The 13,004-nt window shown below is 45.0% G+C and overlaps 1 protein-coding gene across 2 annotated transcripts in view; it reads left to right on the forward strand.

The window, feature by feature from the left end:
* Positions 1-13,004, forward strand: part of LOC110503617 (mitochondrial import inner membrane translocase subunit TIM50) — a 33,121-nt gene that overhangs the window by 12,220 nt on the left and 7,897 nt on the right. For both annotated transcript variants that reach the window (XM_021582044.2, XM_021582045.2), the window contains 4 exons: positions 2,473-2,531; positions 3,516-3,635; positions 4,498-4,602; positions 5,647-5,745. In XM_021582044.2, coding sequence (XP_021437719.2) covers positions 2,473-2,531; positions 3,516-3,635; positions 4,498-4,602; positions 5,647-5,745 — 383 coding nt within the window. The remainder of the gene's footprint in view (positions 1-2,472; positions 2,532-3,515; positions 3,636-4,497; positions 4,603-5,646; positions 5,746-13,004) is intronic.

The following is a 13,004-nucleotide window of genomic DNA, read 5'->3' on the forward strand; positions in this document are numbered from 1 at the left end:
TTCCACTGGCCGCAATGGCCTGCCTCTATTACACTGGCAAACAAGTTTAGGACAAGAGGCTGCCTGACCAGACTGCTGCTGCTGCTTGTCAAAGCCTTCTTTTCTGGGGGCCTTTGTTTTTCTTTAGTTTGTAATGGTCTTCCTTTCAGAGTCGATGTCAGTCCCAAATGTTTTTACCATAATGGGAGTTCTGCTTTTGATAAGACTGAATGTGATCACAGCCAACAGTTACCAATGGAGAAAATGGAATGCCTATGTCCCTGACTATATGGCTAGATCCTTTGCCCCTTAGAGGTAGCTTCCCCACCTCTCACATCATTGGAGGACCCACTGTGGCCTGGCTGACACATTAATCCCATCACCATCCTTTACCTGTCATCCTCCTTTCGATCTCATCCCACCACTACCCAGCCCCTTTATTACCATAAAAGCGTGCCTTGATCCGTCCTATCCTCAGTGACTCTCACAGAGGCACAAACACAGGGGCATGCGCACAGACACGAACGTATTACACATTTTGCGCACACATACTCGCATGCATACACATACACACGCCTCGGCAACCCCCGTCCCTCTCCAGGGGGTTGTAACGGGGGTTGTAACGATCACCACCCACCCCCAGCCTGGCTTGGCTCTGCTTTCCCAAGGGAGAGGTTTGTCAACAGGGCCGGTCACAGTCCCACGCTCTCTGGAAGAGTATGTTCCGCCCAGGCCTTATAAAACACACACACGCAGGCAGGCCGGAGGGCTAGGGGGGGGGGTGTTTCACCAGCTCACCCACTCCCAGGCCTGCTATTACTGGGCTGGGGGACCCAAAGGGGCCTGCCTGGTTATACACACTGGCCGGACGCTATAGGCCCATAGAGAGCCACTCCATCTCTCTCACTCCGTCTCTGTCCCAAAGGACTTCACATCCCAGAGGCCCCTGGCTGCATGCTTTATCTGAGTGAAGAACTAGCCTAGGAGCATCTGCCATCAAATTGCTGAGATGTTATCTGTTGAGACCAATGCCGCGGTTCCCTACAGAGATGCCTCTCTTAAAGCGGCAATCAGCTGTATAAACAATAAAGCGGTCTAACTGGTTCGTTTAAAAAGCTGGAGAAGTTTAACTACTCTCAAATTCAGCTATGGATGCGAGGACTAACCATCCATGATATTAACATAATAGTTTTAACCATGTTTTGAGGCTATGTCGTTTTAGAGTTTGTTTACAAACATTGGAGTAAAACAAGCTTATTTTAGATTCTGATGGGAAATGACTGAACTTAGCTCATGATGTATGTATGTTATATTCCAAAGAATCAATGGGTATATATAATTCATGTCTAAAAATGTATACTGAACAAATATGAACGCAACAATTTCAGACTTTTACTGAGTTTTTTTATGAGGAAATCAGTCAATTTTAAATAAATTCATTATGCCCTAATCTATGGATTTCACATGACAGGGTAACACCCCCTGGGCTCCCGCGTGGTGCAGCGGTCTAAGGCTCTGCATCTCTGTGCTAGATGCGTCACTACAGACACCCTGGTTCGAATCCAGGATGTATCACAACCGGCCGTGATTGGAAGTCCCATAGGGTGGTTCAGCGTTGTCCGGGTTTGGCCAGTGTAGGCCGTCATTGTAAATAAGAATTTGTTCTTAACTGACTTGCCTAGTTAAATAAAGGTAAATAAATAAATAAAAATCTGTTGGTCACAGATACTTAAAAGAAATGGGCCTCAGGGTCTCGTCACTGTATACACAAATTGCCATTGATCAAATGCTATTGTGTTCGTTGTCCATAGCTTATGCCTGCCAGTTGTGAGGCCGGTTGGATGTACTGCCAAATTCTCTAAAATGACAGAGGCGGCTTATGGCAGAGAAATTAACTTTCAATTCTCTAGCAATAGCTCTGGTGGACATTCCTGCAATCAGCATGCCAACTGCACGCTCCCTCAACTTGAGACATCTGTGTCATTGTGTTTTGTGACATGCACATTTTAGTGGCCTTTTTATTGTCCCCAGCTCAAGGTGCGCTTGTGTAATGATCATGCTGTCTAGTCTACTTCTTGATATGCCACATCTGTCAGGTGGTTGGATTATCTTGGCAAAGGAGACATGCTCATTACCAGGGATGTAATCAAATTTGTGCATCAAATTTCAGAGAAATAAGCTTTTTGTGTGCATGGAACATTTTCTTAGATTTATTTTGTATTTCAGTGCATAAAACATGGGACCAACACTTTATATTTTGGTTCCGTGTATGTAGAAACTGCTGATTGCCCCCTATAAAATAAAAAGTCATTCATTAGGACTACAGCCATGTACATTCTACCAGCACCGGAGTTGGCTTGAGATGCTCAATAACTCCTATATCCTATACATACGTGCACCACAACTCCCCTTAGGCTAAGTGTTCAGTCTTGAGTATGGCGTGTTGAGAAACGATACTCGCTCCACACTGTTTATAGCTGATCTCTCTTACAGACGCACCGGTTATCCAGCAGTTGAGAAGGACGTTGAAGTATTTCCAGGACTACAGACAGGTGGGTGATAAGAAGCGAACACAAGACGGTTAAAACGGCCTTTGCCACTCCCACTGTTCAGTGTAACCTGATCAATGGATGGCTCTAGTATTTGCTATGTGGTTGATCTAGTCAGCATTTTCCTCCTGTGGCTGGTTCAGGGTGGTAGAATAGAAGGTCCTTGTCCACTAAACCCCTGGGGTAACCGCTGGATTGGGATATTTACACTGGGAGCCATGTTAGGCTGCTTGTCTGTCTTTACTGAAGCAGAGGCAGGTGCAGTCAGACTGCTTTGAGCAGGAAGGCCTCTCTGCATGGGCCTGCAGCTGCCGTTCAGTTAGACCCCCCTCCACCCACACACACACCAAAATCCATCTCCCTCTTAGCGCTTTGATCTCTTCAATGGAGTGTGAACAGCCCCCTGTCTCCTTCGTGTGTATACACACGAGCGCACACCCCTTTTCCACCCTGCATATTGACAACACACACCCTCTCCTCCCTGGCCTCTGGTCTCTTGAACATGTCAGTTCTCTCTTCCATGCGTTCCATCTCCATCTTGCAGCTGGTTCTTACAGGATTCTTTTTTTTTTGTTGAGTTTGCCGTGATGAGGCCAGCTAAGAGCAAACAAATGAAATAAGGAAGCGGACCACCATCTTTTCACGCTCCTGCATTCCCACATAAGCAGCCAAATACAATCCCCTCCAGTTTTACTCCTGCGAGCCGGGAGTGATGGCCTCCGTGTGTTTTACTGCAACTTGCTTGTGACCATGTTGACATTAGACTAGTCTTCAACTCTTAGGAAAAACACCCTTATGAAGGACCTCAAGTATTAAAGGGATAGGCCTCGTTCACCACAAAATACAAATTGCATACCTTTTTTTTATTGGAGTTTGGCTGTTGTCAGTTGACCCACATAGTTCTGATGATGTGCCACTTGTTCCTCCCCACTGCAGCATCGTGTTTTTGTATAGTTGTGTAACGACGTCATATCTGTGCGTCCCCAGATGATCATTGAGCCCACGAGCCCCAAGCTGCTTCCTGACCCCCTGAGGGAGCCCTACTACCAGCCTCCCTACACCCTGGTCCTGGAGCTCACAGACGTCCTGCTGCACCCCGAGTGGTCGGTACGTACCACCTCCCTCTCACCCAGCACCTCACCCTGGCCTTCTGGTACCAGTGACCTGCTGGGTGGCCTGGATGCCTTCTCTCAGTATAGCCAAGAACACAAGAGAAAAGCTGTATCGTCTCCATTCCTTGGGTTTGATAGTACATTAATCATTCATAAGTAGAATCGTTTTTTTTTATTTGTTTACTTAGGATTTTACCTCAGCCTCCCCCGTCCCTCTGTGGGTGGCCATCTGGCCTGTGGGTCGCTGGGGGCCCACCACCTGTTTACCTCCACTATCTGTAAAGACCCTCCCATTACCCGTGGCTTCCACTTGGCCCCCTCAAAGCCTGTCCCAACCCCTACTCTAACACCACCTGCCCCTCCTACCTGAGATCCTACCTACTTGTCCTTACCTGAGTGGTATCATGCTCCCTCCCCCTATGACTCCCCCCCACGAGTGGCGCGTGCATAGACAGGTGAGGTGTGGACGTAACCCGACACCAGCCCTCAGCAGACAGCCACCTGGCGGCCCTGCACAGGCCTTGATTTCCGAAGAAAAGACTACAAGTGGCTCAGGAGGTCATCCAAACGCTTCATCTGCCATAAGCTGCTCCGTTTAGGCCGTGGAAAAAAGCAAAAATGTATACCAGTGAATATACCACTTTATAACGTGATGACAAACTAATGAATCAATCGTTCACTGGTTATTTGTGCATTTGTGGTTGTCACGAGATGCTCTATAACATGATAGACTGATTTTTAAATGGATGATTTTAAGTGAATAGCTTTCAGTGAGAATTCTAGCCAGCATACACGTAACTCACTGTAGTTAGTATGTCTTTAAGCATGTGAAGTGGACTGGTTTGTTCTCCCCACAGCTAGCTACAGGCTGGCGCTTCAAGAAGAGGCCAGGCATCGACTACCTGTTCCAGCAGCTAGCCCCTCTCTACGAGATAGTCATCTTCACTGCAGAAACAGGCATGGTGAGTGACATCTCTGCAACACGAGGGGTTGAGCGCTGTTCTGGCCCGGGCCAATGAGGACTTTTACAACATCTTGTCTGTGTTATTGTACCGTCATTGTTTCAAGTAAAACTTTGCATGTCCTATGTTGACGAATAGTCTTCTTTGAGCCAGAATTTCCCTTAAATCCCCCACTCACCCTTTCGTACCTTTTCTGAACTTGTCTCGTGCCAATCAACACTGCAATTCTATAGGTGTCGTAACGGACAAATCATTAACTGCTACCATATGTCACATTTCAGTGAAGAAGCATTTTGGATTGGTTAAGGCTTAGACCTGCCTGCCTCACTTACCTACCAGACACCTGCCACAGCCTCTCTCCACCACAGCCAATCAGGGCCACTCTTACCGCTGGGTGTAGCTTAGAATGTTTGTTGAGACTGCACCTGTCACCTCCACGAGTCCCCTGTAGACCTTTGTTCTAATGGTCACTTCAAAACAAATCCATGGCATTTGAATGTGTTATGCCACTCCAGACTTGATCTCAAACAACATCCCTAGTGTTGTTGTGTTTTTACTTTTTTTTGTTGTTTTGGCACCAATATGCCTCGCCCCTATTGTTTGTCCTAATAACCTACGTCATGGCCGACAGGCAAGCTCAGAATGGGTTTCCTTTTGGGCTCCAAAGGCCCCTTTTTTTTATTCATGCTGACATGTATATGCAAATGAGCCATGCTCCGCTCAGGGTCTAATTGGCCCCTTGTTTAGACGTGGGACTGTGTTATGTTTTCTCTGTTTTCTCTATGTTTTCTCTGGCCCACTGCATTAGTGCTGACTAAACCATGTGGTTCAATGAGAAGCTGTTAGTTCAGATTTTCTAATGCGAAGAGATTTTAAGTGGGCTTTTATGAGCAGTAACCAGGAAGCTAGACCCCATACAAAACAAAAGTCTGTCCCAGTCCTCAGCCCAACTCTAGCCATGTAACCGATGGCCATCATGCATATGCAGAAGCATCTAGCATGTCAATGCTGTGTGAGGTTGTGATGCGGATTTTCTCTCACCAGACGGCGTACCCTCTGATTGACAGCATCGACCCCCAGGGCTTTGTCATGTACCGCCTCTTCAGGGACGCCACGCGTTACGTGGAGGGACATCACGTCAAGGTAAACAAATCATCAGGCTGACATTCCACCATGGCCAACTGTGTGTGTACACAGTTTAATGTACACTGCATAAGCCTCCAATAACACAGCATTCTGTGAATTGAATGTTTTCCATATTTCTGAATTTAAACAGAAATGTCATGTTAGTGTATAAAATCCATCATTTTTCAGACAAATGCCCTGTTTATTGTTGGATTTGCTTTGCTTTAGTTTGGCTAGATCAGTGTATGCGCTTTCACTTTCTCTCACTCTTTCACTGTCTCCGTTTCTTTGTTGTTATCTAAGACGTGAGTTGAGTTTAAGACTCTGAGACGTTAGTGTGCTCCTCTTGGGCCAAGCCCCCAGCCCAGATCCCCCGGTGCTCCCCTCTCCACTGTGACCCAGTCGGCACAATGGCGCCATACCCCCCGTGTCTCCTCTGCGTAGCCGCCTTCTGCTCCAGCATTGATTCTCCTATGCTCCGACTCCATCCCTCTTTCTTTCTCTCGTCCTCGCCCCCTGACAATAGGGGGTTTCCCCCCCCCCCCTTTCTGGGCCTCATTAACCTTATGCCTGCCTCTCTCCAACAGCCAGAGTCTGTCTCCATGCATGGCTGAAGTACAGCAGCGTGAACGACTTTGCTAACCTAAGTTAACCTAATTTGTCATCTGAGGGAACTTCTAACGCAATGCTTTCTAAGATGGCAACTGTTGCTTTACTCCTATCCAGCATCTATTAATTATTAAATGGTTGATTATTACTGGCTGTATCAGACCATAACCTGGCTAGCCTACAGCACCATGTTTCAGTGGAGTACTTGTGTAATGCATGGGGAAACTAGATTGGCTTGGTAGTGAAAGTGGTTATCCTAGGTGGGCTAGCTGTTGTGATGTGTATGACTGAAGTGGTGGCTAGGTTTATAGGTGTACCTTTTCTATGTGATGATGCATGGACATGGGTCATTCATCGGGGTCAGTTCTTTCCATGTTAATCACTCACTACTAAAACTCGTATTCATCGGGCAACATGAAGAGTTGATGAGGGTAACCTGCTACCCCCTGCTATACGGAACTTGAATGTATTAATTTCAGGATTTAGTCATCCTGATTCTAACATTACGTAGAGGATCTTCTTCTCCTGTGTACTCACCTGAATTCACGTGCCTCCTGTCATCCCCTTCCTTTGGTGACCTTCTGCCCATCTCTGTCTCTCTTCACCCCCTCTCCCCTCCCCCTTCCTCTCCCCTCCTTCGCCTCCCATCTGGCCCTCTGAAGAGCAACAGGGAGGCAGAAAGAGAGTGAGGGAGCGAGAGAAAGGGAGGTCTGAATAGAGAGCCGAGTCCCCTGAGGCCCCAGGCGTCTGTCCAATGGTGAATTTCGATGGTGTTTTTTTTTTCTCCCCCAAAAAAGTTTTCAAACAATGTGGAGCCACAGATGCGAGGTGCCAATAAAATCAGCGGGCTTATCTGACGACTCACATTATCGGCCGGTCTGTCTAATTAACTGTGATAGAACCAGGCTGCGGTAGAATAAGCCATTGATGTTGATGACAAGTCCAACTTTGAGGGAACCCTTGAAGACCGAGGGCAGTTAGTGGAGGGCACGACCTTCTGTCACAGGTGGACCGACTGGATGGAGTTGAACAAGACTGTTGAGTGCTCGCCTGCCCCGCCAAATTTGCGTTTCAGAGATCCGTTTTTTTTTATTTTTTTAAATTATGTATTTTATTTTCAGTTCAAATTGTCGTTCCATTCTCCATGGGAGAATCAGATTTTAAGTTGTCATACTAGTGCACAGTGTGTTTATCTGCACACCAAACATGTGGGTAGGGGTGTGTCACCCTGTGAGAGGGTGTGTGGGGGTTGGACACATGCCTACTCTGGCTTACAGCCTGTTGCTTTGTTATGGGATCACAGAGCACGGCTGGCTGTGAAACCGGAGCCCTACAATGCCTTTAGAAAGTATTCATACCCCTTGACTTACTCTGAATGTTGTTTTACAGCCTGAATTCAAAATGTAAAAAAAAATAGCACTCATTTAAACACACTATCCCCATAATGACAAAGTGAAAACAATCATGGTTTTTAGAGGGGTTTTTTTGTGCTAATTTATTGAAAAATTGAAAACAGAAATGTACAGTGCCTTGCGAAAGTATTCGGCCCCCTTGAACTTTGCGACCTTTTGCCACATTTCAGGCTTCAAACATAAAGATATAAAACTGTATTTTTTTGTGAAGAATCAACAACAAGTGGGACACAATCATGAAGTGGAACGACGTTTATTGGATATTTCAAACTTTTTTAACAAATCAAAAACTGAAAAATTGGGCGTGCAAAATTATTCAGCCCCCTTAAGTTAATACTTTGTAGCGCCACCTTTTGCTGCGATTACAGCTGTAAGTCGCTTGGGGTATGTCTCTATCAGTTTTGCACATCGAGAGACTGACATTTTTTCCCATTCCTCCTTGCAAAACAGCTCGAGCTCAGTGAGGTTGGATGGAGAGCATTTGTGAACAGCAGTTTTCAGTTCTTTCCACAGATTCTCGATTGGATTCAGGTCTGGACTTTTGACTTGGCCATTCTAACACCTGGATATGTTTATTTTTGAACCATTCCATTGTAGATTTTGCTTTATGTTTTGGATCATTGTCTTGTTGGAAGACAAATCTCCGTCCCAGTCTCAGGTCTTTTGCAGACTCCATCAGGTTTTCTTCCAGAATGGTCCTGTATTTGGCTCCATCCATCTTCCCATCAATTTTAACCATCTTCCCTGTCCCTGCTGAAGAAAAGCAGGCCCAAACCATGAGGCTGCCACCACCATGTTTGACAGTGGGGATGGTGTGGTCAGGGTGATGAGCTGTGTTGCTTTTACGCCAAACATAACGTTTTGCATTGTTGCCAAAAAGTTCAATTTTGGTTTCATCTGACCAGAGCACCTTCTTCCACATGTTTGGTGTGTCTCCCAGGTGGCTTGTGGCAAACTTTAAACAACACTTTTTATGGATATCTTTAAGAAATGGCTTTCTTCTTGCCACTCTTCCATAAAGGCCAGATTTGTGCAATATACGACTGATTGTTGTCCTATGGACAGAGTTTCCCACCTCAGCTGTAGATCTCTGCAGTTCATCCAGAGTGATCATGGGCTTCTTGGCTGCATCTCTGATCAGTCTTCTCCTTGTATGAGCTGAAAGTTTAGAGGGACGGCCAGGTCTTGGTAGATTTGCAGTGGTCTGATACTCCTTCCATTTCAATATTATCGCTTGCACAGTGCTCCTTGGGATGTTTAAAGCTTGGGAAATCTTTTTGTATCCAAATCCGGCTTTAAACTTCTTCACAACAGTATCTCGGACCTGCCTGGTGTGTTCCTTGTTCTTCATGATGCTCTCTGCGCTTTTAACAGACCTCTGAGACTATCACAGTGCAGGTGCATTTATACGGAGACTTGATTACACACAGGTGGATTGTATTTATCATCATTAGTCATTTAGGTCACCATTGGATCATTCAGAGATCCTCACTGAACTTCTGGAGAGAGTTTGCTGCACTGAAAGTAAAGGGGCTGAATAATTTTGCACGCCCAATTTTTCAGTTTTTGATTTGTTAAAAAAGTTTGAAATATCCAATAAATGTCGTCCCACTTCATGATTGTGTCCCACTTGTTGTTGATTCTTCACAAAAAAATACAGTTTTATATCTTTATGTTTGAAGCCTGAAATGTGGCAAAAGGTCGCAAAGTTCAAGGGGGCCGAATACTTTCGCAAGGCACTGTATATTACCGGTCAAAAGTTTTAGAACATCTACTCATTCAAGGGTTTTTATTTTACTATTTTCTACATTGTAGAATAATAGTGAAGATATCAAAACTATAAAAACACAAAATAATCATGTAGTAACCAAAATATACACTGCTCAAAAAAATAAAGGGAACACTAAAATAACACATCCTAGATCTGAATGAATGAAATATTGTGCTGACAACAAAATCACACAAATTATCAATGGAAATCAAATTTATCAACCCATGGAGGTCTGGATTTGGAATCACACTCAAAATTAATGTGGAAAACCACGATACAGGCTGATCCAACTTTGATGTAATGTCCTTAAATGCATTGTCTTGCATTAAGAGGAACCCAGGGCCAATCTTACCAGCATATGAGCTCACAAGGGGTCTGAGGATCTCATCTCGGTACCTAATGGCAATCAGGCTACCTCTGGCGAGCACATGGCTGTGCGGCCCCCCCAAAGAAATGCCACCCCACACCATGACTGACCAACCGCCAAACCCGTCATGCTGGAGGATGTTGCAGGCAGCAGAACGTTCTCCACGGTGTCTCCAGACTGGCACGTCTGTCACATGTGCTCATCTGTGAAGAGCACAGGGCGCCAGTGGTGAATTTGTCAATCTTGGTGTTCTCTGGCAAATGCCAAACGTCCTGCACAGTGTTGGGCTGTAAGGACAACCCCCACCTGTGGATGCCTCATACCACCCTCATGGAGTCTGTTTCTGACCGTTTGAGCAGACACATGCACATTTGTGGCCTGCTGGATGTCATTTTGCAGGGCTCTGGCAGTGCTGCTCCTGCTCCTCCTTGCACAAAGGCGGAGGTAGCGGTCCAGCTGCTGGGTTGTTGCCCTTCTATGGCCTCCTCCACGTCTCCTGATGTACTGGCCTGTCTCCTGGTAGCGCCTCCATGCTCTGGACACTACGCTGACAGACACAGCAAACCTTCTTGCCACAGCTCGTATTGATGTGCTATCCTGGATGAGCTGCACTACCTGAGCCACTTGTGTGGGTTGTAGACTCCGTCTCATGCTACCACTAGAGTGAAAGCACCGCCAGCATTCAAAATTGACCAAAACATCAGCCAGGAATCATAGGAACTGAGAAGTGGTCTGTAGTCACCACCTGCAGAACCACTCCTTTATTGGGGGTGTCTTGCTAATTGCCTATAATTTCCACCTGTTGTCTATTCCATTTGCACAACAGCATGTGAAATGTATTGTCAATCAGTGTTGCTTCCTAAGTGGACAGTTTGATTTCACAGAAGTGTGATTGACTTGGAGTTACATTGTTGTTTAAGTGTTCCCTTTATTTTTTTGAGCAGTTTATTTTATCTTTGAGATTCTTCAAATAGCCACCCTTTTCCTTGATGACAGCTTGGCATTCTCTCAACCAGTGTTATGAGGTAGTCACCTGGAATGCATTTCAATTAACAGATGTGCTTTTTTTTTAAGTTCATTTTGTGGGATTTCTTTCCTTCTTCGGGATCATTGTCCTTTCCACGGGACGGTTGAGCTAACGTAGGCTAATGCGATTAGCATGAGGTTGTAAGTAACAAGAACATTTCCCAGGACATAGATATGTCTGATATTGGCAGAAAGCTTACGTTCTTGTTAATCTAACTGCACTGTCCAATTTAGAGTAGTTATTACAGTGAAAGAATACCATGCTATTGCTTGAGGAGAGTGCACAATTTTGAACATGAAAAGTTATTAATAAACAAATTAGGCACATTTGGGCAGTCTTGACAACAAAAAAAACATATATGCAAAGGTTAACTGGGTCAGTCTAAAACGTTGCACATACACTGATGCCATCTAGTGGCCAAAATCTAAATTGCACCTGGCCTGGAAAAATACATTATGGCCTCTATTGCATTTCAAAGATGGTACAAAAAAAATACAAAAGAACGGTTGTTTTTTCTTTGTATTATCTTTTACCAGATCTAGTGTTATATTCTACTTAATTCCTTTCACATTTCCATGAAGTGTTTCCTTTCAAATGGTACCACTAATATGCATATCCTTGCTTCAGGGCCTGAGCTATAGGCCGTTAGATTTGGGTATGTCATTTTAGGCTAAAATTGGGGGGAAAAGTGGCTAATCCTTAAGAGGTGTTTTTATTAGGTTCAAACATCACAACACAACTGATAATGCAAGGTATGGGGGTATACAGAATATAGCCCTATTTGGTAAAATACCAAGTCCAAATTATGGCAAGAATAGCTCAAATAAGCAAAGAGAAACAGCAGTCAATCATTACTTTAAGACATGAAGGTCAGTCAATATAGGACATTTCAAAGTGAAGTTTCTTCAAGTGCAGTCGCAAAAACCAAGCACTATGATGAAACTGGCTCTCATGAGGACCGCAGGAATGGAAGACCCAGAGTTACCTCTGCTGCAGAGTATAAGTTCAATGTGACTAATGTATTGTTATCTGTGTATGAGGAGGAATAATAATGACGGTTTATGCCCTGCTATTGTTTTAATTTTGATTTTATTTTTGTACCCAAATATACTTTATTTAGTTTATTTCCAGCCTCAGGAATTGCAGCCCAAATAAATGCTTCACAGAGTTCAAGTAACAGACACATCTCAACAGCAACTGTTCAGAGGAGACTGTGTGAGTCAGGCCTTCATGGTCTAATTGCTGCAAAGAAACCCCTATTAAAGGACACCAATAAGAACAGACCTACCTGGGCCATGAAACACAAGCTAAGGACACTAGACCGGTGGAAATTTGTCCTTTGGTCTTGTCCAAATGTGAGATTTTTGGTTCCAACCGCTGTGTCTTTGTCAGACGTGGTGTGGGTGAACGGATGATCTGCGCATGTGCATTTCCCACCGTAAAGCATGGAGGAGGTGATGTTATAGTATCAGCAGCAAAGCGCCCCCACACTGTCTGTGATTTTATTTTTGATTTCAAGGCACACTTAACCAGCATGGCTTCCACAGCATTCTGCAGCGATACACCATCCCATCTGGTTTGGGCTTATTGGGACTTTCATTTGTTTTTCAACAGGACAATGACCCAACACTCCTCCTCCAGACTGTGTAAGGGCTATTTTACCAAGGAGAAAGATGGAGTGATGCATCAGATGACCTGGCCTAAACAATCACATTCTTGTTCTGAAGCCATTCGTGTTAATTTGGCTGTATGCTTGGGGTCATTGTCCTGTTGCAACATAAATCTTTGCCCCAGTCTATGGTCGTTTGCAATCCGAAGCTGGTCCTCATCAAGGATTTACCTGTATTCGTCGCCATTTATTGTTCCCTCTATCCTTACCAGTCGCCCCGTACCTGCCGCTGAAAAGCATCCCCATAGCATGATGATGCCACAACCATGCTTCACGGTAAGGAAGATGAGCTGTGTCTGGTTTTCTCCAGACATGGCGCTTTGCATTCAGGACATGTTTTGTGTTCTCAGACCACACTCTTTTGGCTTGTGATCTGTCTTTCACGTCCCTTTTTGCAAACTCCAGGTGTGTTGTCGTGCCTT

The sequence above is a fragment of the Oncorhynchus mykiss genome, chromosome 24 (assembly GCF_013265735.2).
Source record: "Oncorhynchus mykiss isolate Arlee chromosome 24, USDA_OmykA_1.1, whole genome shotgun sequence".
NCBI lineage: Eukaryota > Metazoa > Chordata > Actinopteri > Salmoniformes > Salmonidae > Oncorhynchus > Oncorhynchus mykiss.